This window comes from Manis javanica, chromosome 10 (assembly GCF_040802235.1).
Source record: "Manis javanica isolate MJ-LG chromosome 10, MJ_LKY, whole genome shotgun sequence".
In the NCBI taxonomy this organism is placed as follows: Eukaryota; Metazoa; Chordata; class Mammalia; order Pholidota; family Manidae; genus Manis; species Manis javanica.
In genome coordinates, this window is record NC_133165.1 from 48,532,663 (window position 1) to 48,551,132 (window position 18,470).

Sequence of the window (18,470 nt, forward strand, 5' to 3'; positions counted from 1 at the left end):
ATTCTTAGCTGGTAGAAAAATATCTTTAAAGCTTTCTTACAACCAGATACTCCTTTGGCTGACTAAGCCTTACCTAGTTCCCACTGAACTCAAAAAAAAAAAAGAGCGAAAAAGAGACCATGTTCCTTCAAGAAAGCCATAAAACCCTGGGGGTCACTTCTTTTGGAAATGCTCTGCGTAAAGCCGTAAGAGCAGGGTGGGAAGGAAGATGTGAGTACAAGGACACACACAGGTGAGACTTTCCTCCAGCTACTTGCAATCCTAGACTCCGTGACACTAGTTTTGAAAGGACAATGCTTGCCCCACTCTAGAGATTTTGATTCCTCAAGAAGTCTGGAATGGAGCTCAGGAAGTGGTAGTTGGAAAAACCCCACAGCTGATGTCAAAGTCTAACTAGATCCACTCCTTGCTCTGTCTTGTAAAACAAGGCCCCGAGTCAGCCAGCCCACAATACACAGTTCTGAATGAACATGCATTTTCTTCCTTCAAACAGGTGTATTTGTAGGGGTGTGTGTGTGTGTGCACGTGTGTGCATTTTTATCTATATGTTCTTTTGCTTTGGGAGTGAAGGTATATATATATGTGTGTGTGTGTGTGTGTGTGTGTGTGTGTCTATATATTGCCTTCAGCTCAATGACCACTTTCGGATCTGGGAAAGAATTATTTGTAAGGTTGTTTCTGAATCTGACATATAAATCCATTCCTTGCAAGAATTGATTTAAATAGGGGAAGCTGCACCCCTTTCAGGAGCCACTTCCTTTGTGCTATTTCAAGAGTCATCTGGCCCTATAGACAGAATCCCCTGGAAGACTATCTGGGTCTCTCTGGCTATCCCAGAGAAGGGATACTCCCAGAATTCCAGGATAGGGATGGGGTTGCACGTGACCAACACAAACACGCCATCAAAATCCATTAATCAGGTTGCATTAAGCTTTATAACAACACAGTTTTCAGTTAGCGAGATAAATGACAGTTTAATAACAGCTGAACAGATTTAAATCCCCCCACTCATACATATTTCCAATTTTACTAGAACAGTTCCTGGGTTTGGAGATCTGTGAACAAGTGCTTTATGTCAAATGCTGCATTTTAATTGAATCAAACTAATGGGAAGGGACACTTTATTCAGCAGCCCTTGATGGGGTGTCTGTAGAGAGCCCTTGCCCTCCCCCACCCCCATAAGCTGGATCAGCCCTCTTGTCACTGCCAATATGTGCCATCTCTGCAGAGAGTAAGTGAAGCATGAGATGACCGTCACAGGGAGATGGCAGGGCAAAGAGAAGAATGGTGGCTAACTCCCGTTCACTGCATTGCTAAGGGTTATTCATAACAAAAGACATGCCAGTTTTCTGGTCCTTGCCCCTCTGGGGACTCTATGGGATAGAGCCCACTGAAATGCTCAGAACCATGGTGCTAAGGTGTTCAGGTATAGAGACCTCTCACCAAGGGGACTGACTTTCTTTTTTCACACCCAGATATGCCATTCATCTTTATCAACCTCAAGACTCCCAACTCAGCTGCAATCACACTGCTTGGTGAGCAGCCTCGTGGGCCTGATTCCAACACGAGAGCATATGCTAAGCTTCTCCACAGCCCCAGATGCTCGTGAAGAGAGACCCAACCCCACTTTGAGGGTTCTTACAAAGAAGGCTTCCAGGGCTGTTAGTGTTTTTTGGTGAGGAATGTGCATGCCTCTGCCTTCTTGAGGTGGGGAGGGAGGAAGCTAATGGGCTGTGGGATGAGACTTTAGAGGGAGGACCTTGCTCCCTAGGAGTCCTGCAGCACTCAGCCACAATGAGCATTCTGCAGAAATGCCAAAGCAGAGTTTCTATAGCAGGGGGCTGTGCCAGATACTGGGCTCAAACTCAGGTTACCCAACATAAAGCAAGAGCAGCCCAAAAGTAGACCTTGCACTCTTTTTATCACTCAAACAAATATTCATGGCACTATCTCTAACCTTGACAGCTATTCATCCTGTCCTCAGACTCTATTAACCAGCAGAAGACAAGAATTAGCAGTGGTTCCTGGTGGCCATCTGGTTGACCAGATGCCGCTGCCCAGGCAGGCCTGGGTCCTCCGTAAGGATGCCATGGGATCCATCCCTTTGCCTAAGCCAATGGTGTTGGAAGCAATCCTGACGGGACAAAGGAGGAGATCTGCTTGGCACTCCAGCCAGGCTGAGGCTGCAGACCCTGGGAATTCAGGACTCAGCTGGGAACCCCCACAGCTATTCACTAGCCTTCCCTCCACAGCTCTAGCCTCATTTGTCCCCCTCCTCCTGTTCCCACTGGAAATCCTGACCAGTCATTTGGTAAAACATCATGTTGAAGGGTTTGTAGAATTTCCGCAGTCTGTGGATCACATCCGGGTCGATGCGGGGGTGAGTCCTACCCTTGCTCTTGCCTAAGCACCTTGGGGCACTGCTGTCTTCTGGCTTCTTGAGGCAAGGGAACCCCTTGGTTTTGTTGAAATAGAAGTGTTTTTCAGTCACAACACGCTTGAGGCCTAGAAAATCCTGTACTTTGGCCATCTCCCCGGCAGGGTCCACAATGAGTCTCTCACCGCTGACAAAGAGGATCTGAGAGAGGGGGAAATACTGGAGCCAGTTTTCCAGGTGCAGCGCATAGATGCCTATTCGAATGGCACTCCAGGAGGCATCGATCAGCCCGAGGGTCCGGTTTTTGAAGGCCAGCACCTCAAAGGTGGGGATCTCAGGTTTCTTTGACAGAGTCTGGGTGTAGTCGGAGATGGCCCTGGTCACGGGGTTTCGCACCACCACAATTAGTTTGATGTCCTTGGCCATGGAATGGATGCGCCTGGGAGCCTCATTTGTCACAAAGTAACTTGGCGTCTTCTCCATGGTTATCTGCCCATCCAAAGTCTTAGGCATTACATTCCTAGAAAAGGGAGGAAAGGAAAAATGGGGGTTAGCCCTATCCAGAAAAGTTTTAATGTTTTTGCATGAAAAGTTTGATATAAATAGCCCAGTGGGGGGCTACCAAATAGCATTCATTGATAAACACTTGGAAGTTCTTTGTAACTGTATGTCCCACTATAGTTCTGATTGTAGTATTATCAGAAAAAGCAGCATATGGCATATGAATTAATTCTTGGGAATCTTATACACCTGGGTTTAACTTGCTGTTCCCTTATCAGCCTAGATGTGCTCTTAATTTCTCTATGTATTAGTTTTATAATCTCTGAAATGGAAATAATGATAGCACCTACTTCATACTGTAGTGTAGGGATTAAGGGAGATAATGCCTGTGAAGCATTTAGCACAGAATCTGGCATATGTAAGAGCTTAATAAATCAAGGATATTATTACTGTTGTGGCTTTCAAAATATGCTTGAGCTCAACAAGACCTCAAAGATTATCTAGTCCAGGGGTTGGCAGACTACCACCGCCTCTCATTTTTGCATGGCCTGGTCTGTAGCTAAGCATGATTTTTAATCATTAAATGGTTGGAAAATCCCCAGAATAATAAGAATAACATTTTGTGATGCATGAAAATTATATGAAATTCACATTTCAATGCTCATAAATAAACTTTGATTGGAACACAGCCAGACTCATTCTTTAACATACTGTCTGGGGTGCTTTCGCACTACAGTAGCCAGTAGCAGAATTGAGTAGTTGCAACAGAGACCCTGTGACCCACAAAGACAAACATATTTACTATCTGGCCCTTTAAGAAAGAGTGTGCTGACCCCTGACCTGGTCCAAAGGCCTCATGCAAATGTGAAAACTGGAGTTCAAACACAGGGAATCAGGCAGGCTTTGTGACCTCAGCAAGCTGAACCATATTTTCGAGCCTTATTATCCCCATCTGTAAAATCCTAAAACTTTCCTCAAGTTCCTTGAAAACAAAACAGCAAATATCAGTCAGTGATAAACACTTGGAAGTCCTTTTTAACTATATGTCCCTTTATGGTTCTAAGCACCTAGCATAGTCTTGTTCTATAGGATTTCTTCTTTCTTTGCTCCCCAGATTGCCCAGTGAGCCAGTGATAGATCCCACACCAGGGTCCAAGTCTCTTCCCAAGGTTGCTTCTGCAAAACCCCGCCTTCCATTCATCCATGTTCACCCACAGAGTGGCCATTTCTTATTTGGGAGCTTCAAGTTATTAAAGGAGTTTGATGCACTTTGTCCCCAGTCCCACTGTGGCAAGCCTATCAGTGATAAAATGTGGCTCAGGATCCTATTATACAATTAATTTGCAATAGGCATATGTAGACTGAAGTTAATTGGCGATAAACCTGTTCAATACCTGTCAGTACAGCAGACCATCTGCCACCATGTGCTCCATTAAGTCTATTCACTTCTGAGCCTTGCACCAAAGTGGTACATTTAGGATTACACAAGTCCTCTTTGTTAGGATGACATGCTTTTAAATATCTCAGCTAATAAAACTTAATACAGACGAAGATCCCTTAGCTTCCCCTTCCATAATTAAATTAATTTACTATCGCATGTGTAGAGAAAGAATGACTTCTTTTATCTCTAATTCACATGCTCTGTCAATAATTAATTGCTACTGGGTTTTGAGCTTTCTCAGCAAGCACTTCTATTAAGCAAGAGGAATATGCCTGGTAGAGAAATTCACATAGAGTTAAATGTTGTTGGAGTGAAGTTGTTGGGCAGCACAGAGTTTTCAGGGCAAACCAATAGCCTTGGCCATAATCACACTTGTCTCAACTAACACATTCTCCAAAGCATTTTGAATTTCTTCATGTTTCTGTGCCTGTTTGGCTCTCCCCAGCTTTAACTCTTTCATTTGGAGTCAGATATGCATGATTTAAGGTTCTGACTACCCATGTCACCTCTATGAAATCACTTAACCCACTTTCAAACTCAATTATCTCATCTAAAAAATAGGTTAGTAAGAATCACTCTCTTACGGAGTGTAATGAAGATCAAATGTGATACTGCAGGTAAATCAGTTCTCATCCTGCCCATGTAATGCCAGATAACTTTAAACTTAGGCCAGGTGCACGAGCTCACCATCACAGTAATTCATAGAGAAGCACAAGGAAAAAATAAAATTTAATTTGACCAAATGGAAAAGCTGAAGAACATGGAAACTGAGAAGCTGATCTAGAAGAAAAAAAGCATATTCTGATTCAAGCCAATCTCATAAACCACACCTCCTGATCTGAAGGCTGGTGACAAGTGATGGGGCTGCTATTAGATCAGCCTGAGTTTATGGAAGATGTTCATGTCCTACTTTTATTTCAATTGGAGAGATATAGTCTCTTATTCTGGAGCTCATGTCATATAACAACCATATTAAATAAATATAGATGCAAAAAATACCTGGAGATAGATATTTTTACATGGCCTTTTCCAGATTTTACTTCCTTGGATGTATTTTTGCTTGTTCTTTTTGTTGTTGTTTTTGCATTTTTCTTTAGCACAAGAGCAGCTGTGGGGTTTTCTTCCCCTCTGTTCTCTGCTATTCGCTTTCTAGACCTCTGTTTGTCTTTCCATTGAAGCCCCTTCAGATTCATCTCCTTTGCTTTGTCTAACTGCTGCAGCCTGTCAAGATCTTGGCAGATCTTGAGTCTTTTATCCAAAGCATTGCAGGATGAAATGGTACCCAACCTATAAGCCAGTGTGTGATGAGAGTAAGTGTGTGCCTAGCTCAGTGCTCAGTGCTCAGTGAAAGGAGTGAGAGGAGGTGTGCTGGGGAAGGTACTGGAGAGGCAGAGGGGATCAGAAGAGCCAAAGTTGAGGCTTTGATCATCATGCTACAGGGGAATCAACCCATGTAACTTAGGGGAGTTCCTGCATTTGGGGCACACATGGTAAGACCATCTCATTGAGTCAGGAGACAACTGCTGTGCCATGAGTTACCCAGGACTTTTGCCAGTGAGCTGTCCAGTAGTTGCTCAAATTCTAAGAAGTAGCAGTTTCTTTCCCCCGAACTGATTCCAAATCAGTTATAAATTCATTCATTCCATAATGTTCACTTCCATAAATGGTTAGAGCTTCCAGTCTAACTCCCACATCTGATAAATGTAGAGCTCTTTGTAACATCACATAAATAACTTTTCAAATTAATAGAACAAGTATTGTTACTGTGAACAGTAGTCTTGTTACTATTCCAATTTTGCAGAGAAGAAAACAGACTCAGAACCTACAGATATTTTTCAAGGTCTCACTGACAGAGTACGTCACTGATTTCTTAGCTCACTGGCCAAGCACAAGTAGTTCAGTACCGGTTTCAGGGGCTAACACCAGAAACTGGCACCTAGCAGGTGCTCCATGAATATTTGTTGAATGAATGGATGAAGGACAAGCCATTACTCTCCTGTCCTAAGGTAAGGATTTCACTGTGATTGGTTTTGTTGCCCTAATCTGCCTTTTCTCAACCCTTATTCTCTCACCTGGCCCTCCATCCAGCAACTACCTCTACCCCTACCCTCTTCCTTTATGATGATGGGTGGTATGTCTGTGTGAGAAAGAGAGAGAGAGAGAGAGAGAGAGAGAGAGAGAGAGAGAGAGAGAGAGAGAGGAGTTGTAGATGACTCCAAGATTGCTGGCCTGAGCTAATGGTTCATCAGTAGTGCAGTTTACTGAGGTGGTGCACAAGGGGAAAGAAGCAGGTTTCAGGGGAAGACAGAGTCTGAGGCTTGACTTGTAATATGAGATACATACTCAAGTGGAAGTATTGATTAATTATCTGGATGCAGGTGTCTGAAATTCAAGAGAGACCCAAGTTGGAGGCGGACATTTGAGTCATGTGTTCTTAGTCCCTGACAAGGAGTAGGGAGGAGGAATGTCTGACTCTCGTTACCTTTGCCACTAGAAGGTGGGACCTTTCTGTTGCCTATCTGGGCAGTTATCCTGAATAGGAAAGGTTCTTCGATGCTGGATGTGCAGACATTTTTAAAAATGCAGTCACAAAGATTTCCACTACCTGCTTTTGATTCCCTTGCTAACTACCTGTATTACAGAGCTTAGAATAATGTCCTAATGTGATTTGTTCCCATGTCTTTCATGGCTATTCTAGTTCCTCAAAGCCAAGGGCAACGTTTCCCTTCACGTTTGTGTCCCCAGAGCCTAGCCCAGCACCCACCACATGGTAGCTGCCTCACAACTCTCTGTGGTGCTTGGATGAATACATGAATGACATACAGATGAGAACACAATTCCTGGAAGTCAGGGAAATGGGGACACTACAGAGGGCATGGCTCCTCCAAGTCAGTTCTCCATGCCCCAAGCTTCAGCATTTCTGAGTTCCATGCCATCCATGTCGAAAGACCATGCACTTCAGTGTGGACCATATGGTGAGAAAACACTGCATCTGGGCTTGGAACAGCTCGTTAACAGTATCCAGGGTGCTCAGAGCAGCCGTGACATCAGCATCAACACACAATCCTGAAGCGAGAATTATTCCGCAAGATCACACAGCTGCTGTCACAGCCCCAAATGTTTATGAGACACTATCCAACTCATTCACTCCTCCCCCAGCCCAGTGGTGGCACTTTGCTGAGCACAGCCCCCCATCTGAATGCAGGTCAATATCTGGGGCCTCATAGGAAACAATGATAACAACAGCGATCATATAATAGTTATCAAACACCATCTACTGAGCACTCCCTCTATGCTGTGTTTGTGGCTGGGTTCAAATTTTGAAGCCCAACTAACTGGTCAAAGCACATTCAGACACTGGCCTCTATAGCCTAGTGGTTAAGAGCATAGATTCCAGACACACTGAGTTTGGATCTAATTATTAGCTGTGTGACCCTGGGCAAATTACTTTACTCAAGTCATATTTTATATACTATATATATATGTATATTAAAATAATTAATATTATAATATTTATAATAATATGTCTATATTTGTAAAACAGTATATGTATTGTTATGCTAATAACACCCATCTTATAGAGATTTTATGAAGATTAAGTGAATTAATCTCTGAAACAGTACCTCACATTATAATAGGTCCTCAATACATTAGCAGTTACTTTTTAAACAACTCTCTTAACAGTTACTACTATTATCTCTTTAGTAGTAGATCTCTTTAGAGATCAGGAAGCTGAGGTCCACTGAAATTGACTTGTCTGCCCAAAGTCACAAGAAGTGGAGTTGAAATTCAATCCTAGGCTGTCTTGCACCACAGGCTTATTTCCTGCCTGACAATGCTTAAAGACAGAGACCCAGGAAGGTTATGTGATGGGCCCAAGGTCACTGTTAGTAGGCGGCAAAGCTCAATTGGAAAATGAGACCCATTAAGTGTGTTGTAAAGGTGGGCTGTCGCTGACTTAACCACTGGGAGCTACAGAAACCCGGCCAGAATCCCCAGAAATTCTTGCTAGATCACACTACATCATTCAATTTGTGATATCTCTCTCTGGGGCCTCCTCAACTGAAGCAAATGGATGCGATCATGAATGCCCAGGGAGAGAGCAATCACCCGTGGTAGATGTGAAGTGCGCATTCTCTCTGGAAGGGTCAGTGGCAGAGCATGCCTTTGGCTTGCCTGAATTAGAGGTATGTGGACACCTCACATTTTCCCAAATGCATTGTCCAGTGGAACAAATGGTGCATAAATTAGCAATATTTTCTGAGCCCTCCTGATGAACTGTAACCCAAGAGAAAGGTGGTTTGAGCAAGGACATAAGGTAGGGCCATTTCCTCTGCGTTGAAAAAAGAAACTCACTGAGGAATTCAGTTGAGCCCCTGCTACTTGCCAAGCACCAAGCAAGGCAATTCCATGTGTTAATCCTAAGGACCATACAATTCACTGAGCTCATTAGAGAGATGTGGAAGCTGAGAGGTGGAGAGACAATGAATCCAGACCACGGATATGTAGGTAGGACTTGGCTCTGTCTGGTTCTCTTGGAAAATTCATTGTGGTTTCAAACCCAAGTTCATGAATCCTGAAATCCCTGAGGCAAAAAGTCCTACCATTTGGAAACCAGTTGGGAGCTACATTTCCTACCTAAACACCCAAGGAAAGCAGCATGTCCTGGGGCCATGTGGCTATCAGGCAAATTGAAGCTAAAAGAGAAGAGATCTTGAGTTACAGCTCTGATTTAACAGCTAACTTGCTGAATGAGTTTAGAATCTTCCCCTCTCTGGATATACACAATGAAAGGGCTATGTTAATATTAATTCTCTCATTAATTCCATTAAGTATTTATTGGTGCTTATTATGCACCCAGTGTTGGGTATATACCGATGATAAAGCACACATTACTTGCCCTTCAATAGACAGCAAGTTTTTTTAAGGAAAGGCCTGAATATCCCATTTTGCAAAGCGGTTTATGGCTCAGATGGGACATATCTGCTGTGGGCCGATGTCTCATGTCAAACAAAATCGTATCTGCCGAGTCTCCTACATCCCATGTGGCTACAAGAGGGAGAAGGCGGGAACAGAAAGGTGTGCGTGGAGGGAAGCAGAGGAGGGAGAAGAGGAGTGGAAGAGGATGAAGGAGGTTAGAAGGAAGAAGAAGAAATAACAATAAGAATAGGAAGGAGGAGGAGAAAGGGAAGGTGGAACTGGGCTTTGAAGATACACAGAGAATTTAAAGAAATGAAAAAGTTTTAAATGACACATGACCACATTGTGGGAGAACAGAGTGAGCTCAAGTCTCAGGTGTTTTTGTTGTTTTAAAGGTTGTGCCAGGCAGGTACAGACATTTTGAGATTGGAAGGTTAAGAATGGTCTTTGTCAGACACCCCCTGTTAAGGCAGGCTGAGAAGGAAGATACGCATTACATCCCATATTACCAAGGAATAAACTGAGGCTCAGAGAAGTTAAGTGCCTTGTCTACAATCACACATCTCATTTGCAGAAGAGTTGGGATTTGACACCCAGTAGAGCCTGTGGTCCTTACCTCCTTACATACTCGATAGGGTAGGAAGAGGAGGGTCAGGATGGAGCAAGAGCACGCAGGGAAGGACAGGACAGAGGTCACAGGTGGAGAAATGAGAGCCCAGGAGGCATTCTTACTCTGAGAGAGAAACCCTAGCATCAAAAGACAAAAAAGGTTACAAGGTCTTGGGATGTGGTAGTTGGCATGTCAGTGGGACCAAGAAAAGGGATATTTGGGCATTTCCTGCCTAAAGGTTTTGATAGTCTCAAAGGCAGTAGGGTGATTTGCTAAGCTTGAGAGTGGTTAGAAGACTCAAGGAAAACAGGAGGGAACTGATGATATATTAATAATTTTTTGCCTATGATGACCTCTGGAGAAATTATCCTACATTTGTTTTTGCCTCTGGAGACTCATCTGGAAGAAAAGGCAGGGAATTCATTATGACCCTTACTAACCTACTGCCACTATGTGTCCCTGTCTCCAAGGAGGCTGACCAGTCCTTTATTCCCAAGGTTTAGCTAATTTTTATTCCCATAGGAGGTGGGCAGTTTATTTCATAGACTCAAAAAGAAGTCAACATTTTAAGAGTGCCCTGGACAAACCCATTGATTGAGAGCCTTTATGTTTCAAAGATCCAGGTTCCATCCCAGGGTTTCTCAATGGAAGAACTCAGTACTGTCAACATTTTGGGATGATGATTCTTTCTGGTGGGGGGCTGTCCTCTGCATTGAAGAGTGATAAACACCCTAGACTCAGCAGCAGCCTCCAGTCATGACAACCACAAATGTCCACAGACTGTCCCAGGGGTCAAAATCAGCCCCGGTGGAGAGCCACTCATCTAAACTTTTTGGGCTGAAATCTGGAATTTATTACATGGGGGACTTTGGACAAGTTACTTTCTGTGCCTAGATTTCCCCATCCATAAAATGGGGATGAAGGTGAGAATGATAATACATGTCTCAGAAAGTAGTTTTAAAAATTAAATGAGTGCATGCGCATGCTGCCTTTATTACCTGATGCATGACAAGCACTGTACAAGAGTTTACTATCATTACTTTTGTGGATGTCATGCCACTGAGACAACTAACCTGTATCAGTTTGGAGGCTGGCCTCAACTTCTGGAAAGGTGAATATCTGCAATTACTGAACGCAGCACCCTGAATGTTGAAAACTGCACAGATGTTTGCATGGATGGGCACTGTATGCTGAGTCTTTGAAGACCTCCTAGCCAAGGTTGGCCCAGAGAGGGTGGGGCCACCAACAGGGTCAAATCCCATACAACCAAGACTGGGGCCATTCTCTAGATCTCTGGGCTGCATGACAAGAGGTGTCCCAGGTGGTTCTGCATAATGATCAGTAATGGATTTCTGTTCAACCTAGCTATAGGGGTTTCAAGCCAGGTTTAATTTGTATTAGAATAAAAACCTTAAAATACAAGAGAATGGACATGGAATATCCTGCTGAAGTTGGAAACCATAGTTTGAACTGACAATAATCTACTAAGCGCTCAGGGGCCAGGTGTATGCTTAGGGGTTGTGCCAGGCAGGTGTGGCAGAATGGCCAGAAACAAGGAACTTGAGGATGTTGGGAGTTCTTGAGCCCTGGACCATATTCATGTCCCATCTAGGTGATGAGTGGAGGGACTGGCAGACGAGAAGACAATGAGGAGCAGAAGGCACTAGACATCTTTATTTAGAGCTTGGACATGAGGGGTTGACTGCCTTTTCAGGTATAATGTGAAGAAAGAACTGAATTCTCTTCACTTTTTTTCTGATGATCATACTAAAGCAAGTGTTATCAACCACTCAGGATGAAACGTAGCTGAAAAGATCAGAAGTTAATGACACTGTCTATCCTATGTCCTCTTTTGTGGCCAGAGACACAAAACATGACAAATAAAAACAGAGAAGGAGGAAGACAGACCTCTTTTAGGCCATTTCCAGCTCCACAGCAGGTCGGGTCATAGTTTTGCAAAGGTTTCTCTTGCTCTTCCAAGTGAGTACAATCAGGACTCTGTAGTTTTTCATCAATCTAAGGGTGTTTTCACTTCCAGAGTAGTCAGGAGCTGCCCACACAGGATACCAAGGCCCCCACATTTATGTTCTTGGATCAGGCCCCAAAGAGAAACTGGCCTGGTGGATTGAGGGTTGGAGGCACCTTCTGTGGGCCTCAGGAGAGGACTTAGGTGTCCTGTTTATGTCCACCTAACTACCCCTGGCAGGCAGAGACATGCCACTCTATCACAGATATGAATGCCTTCACTCCCCTGCTGCTAACAGATTTCATTATTAATTTTTTACATGTTTCTTGATCTAAGTTTGGAACCAGCTTCACTTATCCAAGTAATTATCAATTTATTAGCACATCTTACACATCAGAACTTTGTACAATTGCTTAATAGTGTTTCCTCACAGGAGAAAACCAAGATCACCACACCATGACAGATTTTGGTCAAAATGAAAATGAGAGAAAACTATTCATTTGCTTACCAATTTCTGAAATAAAATACGCCAGGCACTGTGCTCATAATGGGAGCTAAAATGAAGAGCAAGACTTTGCCCCAAGAAGTTTGCATGTTTTGAAACAGTGGAGGTATTTAGAGGTCTGTCCTTCTCTGGATTCGTAGAAGTCCATGAGTCTCAGGATGGGAATCACGGGCTGTGTGTTGCCTTAATTCCCTACTCCACAAACCCATCCTTCAAGGAGCTTGCCAAGTTCAGGCTCCTCATTTGTCATGAGGTGTGTTGCTAAGCATTTAACTTTAGGGTTCCTTTTCTGAGATGTACTCACTTTGAACAACTCATTTCATGTTTTTGATTATCGGTTCCACCAACCTATTGAATGGGGAGAATATCTATTCATTCACAAGAGAAGATATCCAGCATCCTTCACAGAACAACTGGCGAGTAACCCCTCTTGTTATTACTGCTGTAGGCCCTAGAGGGTGCAAACGATATATTTGTTGAGCGAGTGAAGGAGAACAGTGCTGCTCAAATTCTCAATCTATGGGCTATCACATGTTGCCTAATATATGCAACCCTATATAAATGATGACTAACTCACAGAAACCCACCTCTCAAATGGGCATTGATCGATACAGTCCACTCTTAGAGCACCAAACAGCTTCAGTTTGGCATGTATTACAGTGCATTACTAGAAATATGTTTCTCTTTGCCTCCCCGAGGTGCCCAAGCATTTGGAAAGCCTTGCTGCTGGGCAGAGCTTGGCCCTTTGTGGGGCCTGTGCCTCACACTGCACAAATCATAGGTATTGCTTTTCATTCTCCCAGCTGTCCTGACGTCTTTCAGTGGGATCATCCGTCTTTCACATCAACAGACCACCATATGACAGAAGCTAACTGGTTCATAGGGTTTGATTTAGAAAACACATATGGACAGAAAACAACTATGAATTCAACAGTCCTTTGAAATGAATCTGTGATTGAATCACCACCATCAAATCTACTTTGTTGAAAGGTTGCCCCATGTGTGTACATGTGGGTGTGTTTCTATGAGATTGTTATTGATTTAGTTAATACTCAATGTTCGGGATCTATAGGCATGTGGAAATCCTTGTAATATTTCTCAAGCCCACAGGTTGGGAAGCATGGTTCTAAAATCCAAACCATTGCCTGCCTACAACCTCTGCTTCCATCAATGACTTGTTACCACAACTCTCCTTCCAGCCCCTTCTCTGTGGTTGTGGGACCATCTCAGCCCAGAGGTTCCAAGGCGAGATGCTCCTGATTGTGAATTAATGACATTATGGAACATACCTCACCTGTCCCTGGCTGGGGATTCCACATGGAGGGTACTTCTTTGATCTTTTATTCCTACCACTTTCAAAGCACAGTCCACTGCAGAACTTCCCACACCAGCTTCTATCAGCTGTTTTATTGTATTTTCTTTCCTGGGCTCAGTGCTTCAAAGGGCAGGTGGCACAATTAAATGATGATCATGGGGGTGTCAGCATGTCTGCACAGGCACGTTGCTCTCACAGGGTAACAGATGCTGATGCAGAGGTTCGTCTTGGGAAGGCTGCACTCCGGGTCTCCCCAGCTCACACTGCATGCCCAGCTGGGCATCAGCTCATCTCTGCTTTGGGGATGCGCCAGCCTCCTTCTTTCCCACCTACTTGCTCTGGCTGGGTCTGCCTCTGTCACCCTTATGCATGTCAAAGGCACACAGCCTCTAACTGTATGGATCACCACAACCCTCAGCCTTGGGGTGATAAAGATGCTGCTCTTTAGGAAGGTGACTGCTGATATGCCAGGTTTTCACTCATGTCATGCCTTCTCTTGGACCACCCTTCGCTTTGTTGCACCTGCCTCTCGAGATACTCACATGTTCCTTGGTGGAGGCTCCCTCTGCTTGCCTAGAGCATCACTGTTGTCTATCTGTGGCCACACTTCCCGACCCAGTGTTCTGCCCACGTGGTACTGTTCCTCAATCTGCTATAAGTGACACACCTTCATCTGCCCCTGCAAGCCTAGTTCTGTCCTCCTCACTCTAAAGGACTCTGGGAAGCCTATTTAACTCCCTTAAATCTCATTTCCTCACTGTTTATAATGGAAATCACAAGAGAGACCCATCTCAGGGCATGTTTTATGAAGACTGAAAGGGCTGGTGTTTATGACCGTAGACTGAGTGTTTGTGCCTCCCCCAAATCCCACATTAAATCCTACCCTCCAGCATGATGGTATTAGGGAGTGTGACCTTTGAAGGTGATTAGTCATGAGGGTGGAGCTCTCATGAACAGAATGAGTGCCCTTATAAAAGAGACTCCAGAGAGCCCCTCCCCGCCTCTGCTCTGTGAGGACACAGCAAGAGACAAAAGGACAGGCTCCTCTGAACCAGGAAGAGGGACTGTGCCAGATGCCAGACCTGCCAGCACCTCAATCTTGAAATTCTCAGGTTCCAGAACTATGAGAAATCAATGTTGTTTCAAACACCCAGTTTATGGAATTTTGTTATAGCAGCCCCCACAGACTAAAATAGGTGCATTTAGTGCGGTACCTGGGAGGATTTGACTGCTCAGTATGAGTGTTAATCATTGTTGCTGTTACATATGAAAACTGTTTCTTCATTGTGCATTCTCAGAGCATGTCATCTCGGGACCTGTGCTGATGATGAGATCATTTAATGTGTATTTCATGCGCACCCTTAAAATGAACTTTGCTTTGTAAATAGCCTGTACATGTTTCTTCCTTGTGATCCAAGAAGCCTGATCAGCTAGACAAATAAGGCTCAAAGCACTTGATGTTTTACTGGTGAAAGGGTTGCTTGGGTTAACTCATGCTTGACCATGGATACTTGTAAAATAAGTTGGTCAGAATGGAAGCATTCATCCATATGAGACACAGGTGTGAAAGGTGCTATGAAGAACAATGTCCCATCACACTGCCATGCACCAGCTCTGGTGCTTGATTGCAACTGAGAGAGTGTGATAAGAGAGTGTGCTGAGAGAGTGCAGCCCAGAAGCCCTCTTTTCCCCACATTTGGCGAGGTGTCAGGACAGCCTCTTCTACTAAGTGCCCAGGTAAGAGCCTTCCATGTTGTCCTTGAGATATTTCCTTCATAAAGTTGCCTCCTCAAATTAAGATCTCTAGCTTCAATGATATAAAGTACAATCATAAATTAATTAGTGCACCCTACTGTGCCTGTATTTAGACCTGACTGTCACAGCTGGAAGCACATGAAATACTAAACAAATTTTCAAAACAATCAATCTGATCATACAACAGATGGAGAAATGACAGATAGATAGAAAAGATGATCAGCGCACACCTAGAGGGATATTCACAAACATGCACCCACACTATGCTATGAAGATTGAGTATGCATATATCATCAGATCCGTGCACATGAATCCCCTACAGAGTGTCTCTGTCACACACACACACACACACACACACACACACACACACACACACACACACACACACACTTCCCTCTGCTCTTCCCATAATTGGTTCCCTTCTCATTATTCAGGTCTCAGCTCAAATATCACCCCTTAGAACTCAGTCCCTTTGCCCAGGCACTACCTAAAATCACTCTCCTTCACACCAGCCTCTTTTGTGCATTTCACAGGGCTCACTGTTATCTGAAATTACCTTGTTTATGTGTTCATTTTCTTGTGTACAGTCTGTCCTCCTAAAGAAAGCAAGCTCCAAAGAAGAAAGGTGATTTAGTACTTTTGTACATGGCTGTGTCCCCAGCACCTCACACAGAGCCTACAAGAAACAGGTGTCCATAAATATTTGCCAAATGATGAAGGAGTAAAGGGAAGAAGGAAAAGAGAGAGTGTGGCTGCAAAGAAAGAAAAGAACAAATGAAGGCAGGAAGGATAAAGGAAGGAGGGGAAGGAGGAAAGTGTGTCCAAACTGAAGCACAGAATGACATGCAGTGCCATGCAGCTAGTAGCTTCCACGCTGGACAGCACAGAGCCAGACATTTAATGGAAGCCCTGAATGAAAAGAAGAAGCCAGCTCTGCAGACATTTGGGAAAAGGTCACACCAACATGGCAGCATGTGCCCCTCCTCACCAGACCAGGCTTTACCCTCTTCCAGTCTTCCCAACCTCAGGAAGGGGCACCGCCATCCACCCAGCTGCTCAGCCCAAAGCTGGGAGCTGTCAGATCTTCTCTGCCTCACTCACTCCACAGCAATCCAGTTACTTAGAAAGTCCCATCTGTTGCACCTATGTCTAAAACAGATTTTAAGCGTAGCCCCTTCTTTCCATCATTTCCCTGGTACTTCTCTAGCCCATGGCACTGTCATCTCCAGCCTTTTCTCTCAATTTTGTTCCCCCGGCTGCCTTTATCCACCCTGAACAAGAGAATTTTCAAAAGCTTGCATTAGCCCAGAGGGAGGTGCTATAGCATAGTGGTTAAGAGCATGGATTCTGGAACCAATTGCCTAGGTTCAGATATGACTTCTGCCACTGACTGTAATGCATATTATTTAACTTTTGTGTGCTTTAATGTCCCCATCTAAAAATGGAGATTTCAATGATAACAAAAATATTTCATTGCTACTATTGAGGATTGAGGAGAGAGAATTAGATTATACTTAAATTATCTTATACGTATTTATATACATATATATTATATACTTAAATGAATTATTAAAGCCCACTTAATAAGCCTACCCAAACTTTAGCTGTGATTATTATCATTGTTGTTATTGCTACATCACTCTCTGCTTAAATCCTTTCAATGATCTCTCATATCTTAGAAAATTCTAACCCCTTTTTCATCATTTCCAAGGCTATATATGATATGTCCTCTAAACTCAATCCCATTTCCTCAAAGTTCCAGCCAAGCTGGCCTTCTCTCTGTCCCCCAACACTCGAAATTCCTTCCCTTTGAAGGAATCCAGAGCATTCTATGAATCCAGAGAAAAGGACAAACCTCTTAATTAATTTCACTGTTTTGAAACAGGCACACTTCTTCAGGCCAAAGGGAAGCATTTGCTCTCTCTCCATCCCCAAGTGGTCTTTCCCCAGATCTCTGTAGAGCTGGTTTCTTCTCATCAATTGGGTCTTATTGTAAATGTCTGGCTCTGTGCTGTCCGATATGAAGGCTACTAGCTACATGCAGCTATTTAAATTTAAATTAATTCAAATTAAATAAAGTTAAAGATTCAATTCCTCAGTGACAGCAGCCCTATTTCAAGAGCTCAAAAGCTACCAACAGCTAATGGCTGCTGTGTTGGAGGTGCAGATGTAGTATATTCCATTATCACATGGCATTCTATTGAACAATGCTGGCCTGGCCTATCACTATGATAACTGTGACATCCGCATACTGTCTAAAAGCCTCTCAGAGAGGCTTTCCCTGATCATGGCCTGTCCCAAGTCATTGTTTTCCTTTCTCTTCTTCACTGGACTTCATAACATTGGTCAGATCTGGAATTATGTAATTATTGGTTCATATGATTGCTGATGACTCCCACCTGGACTAGCTTCATGATGGCAGAACTTGATCTTATGCACTAGGTATTGTATCTCTAGTAGAGCATGGTATATAATAGGTGCTTAATAAATGAACAATGAATAAGTGAATGGTCCCTTTGGATATGCACATTCACATTGTCAAACACATATATACATTCATTTTATACATTCAAAGAGGCCAGAAGCAGGATGAGGGAGGTGAAGTAGGGTTTGATCTGCTGGCACAGAATCCTCCATCTCTTTGCCACCACCCAGTGAGAAGGCAGAAAGTGAAGCTGCTTGCTGAAGATGCTACTGCTTACTGACCAGGGCAGCAGACAAAATAGAACTAGTTAGAGAAAGTGACACCTCCACCATGAAATGCACATGTAATATGGAATCTCTATTTTCAGTCTCTGGAAAGGTAAAGCAGAGGAAGAGCTCGGCTGGAGTTTGAGTTCACGCTGAGGTCATGGTGTAGGTCAGGGACAAACCTAGGGACGAAGAACAGAGCCCAGAGGTCAGTGCAAGGCCTGTTCCCTCCTCAAGGTCAGCTACCTACCCAAAGGCTTCCATGAATAAAGAGACGGACAGATGGGTAGTCAGCTGTGAGGGTTAATTTCATACATCACCTTGACGGAGCTAAGGAATGCCCAGGTAGCTGGTAACACATTATTCCTGGGTGTGTCTGTGAGTGTTTC

At 43.7% G+C, this 18,470-nt stretch overlaps 1 protein-coding gene across 2 annotated transcripts in view; it reads right to left on the reverse strand.

Annotated features, from left to right (window-relative positions):
* Positions 1-915: 915 nt before the first annotated feature.
* The window catches only part of HS3ST4 (heparan sulfate-glucosamine 3-sulfotransferase 4), a 384,757-nt gene continuing 367,202 nt past the window's right edge, over positions 916-18,470 (reverse strand). The window contains exon 2 of one of the 2 annotated variants that reach the window (XM_036992587.2): positions 916-2,897. In XM_036992587.2, the coding sequence (XP_036848482.1) occupies positions 2,261-2,897 (637 nt within the window). In that variant the 3' untranslated portion in view covers positions 916-2,260. The remainder of the gene's footprint in view (positions 2,898-18,470) is intronic. The other variant, XM_036992590.2, reaches the window with a different exon arrangement.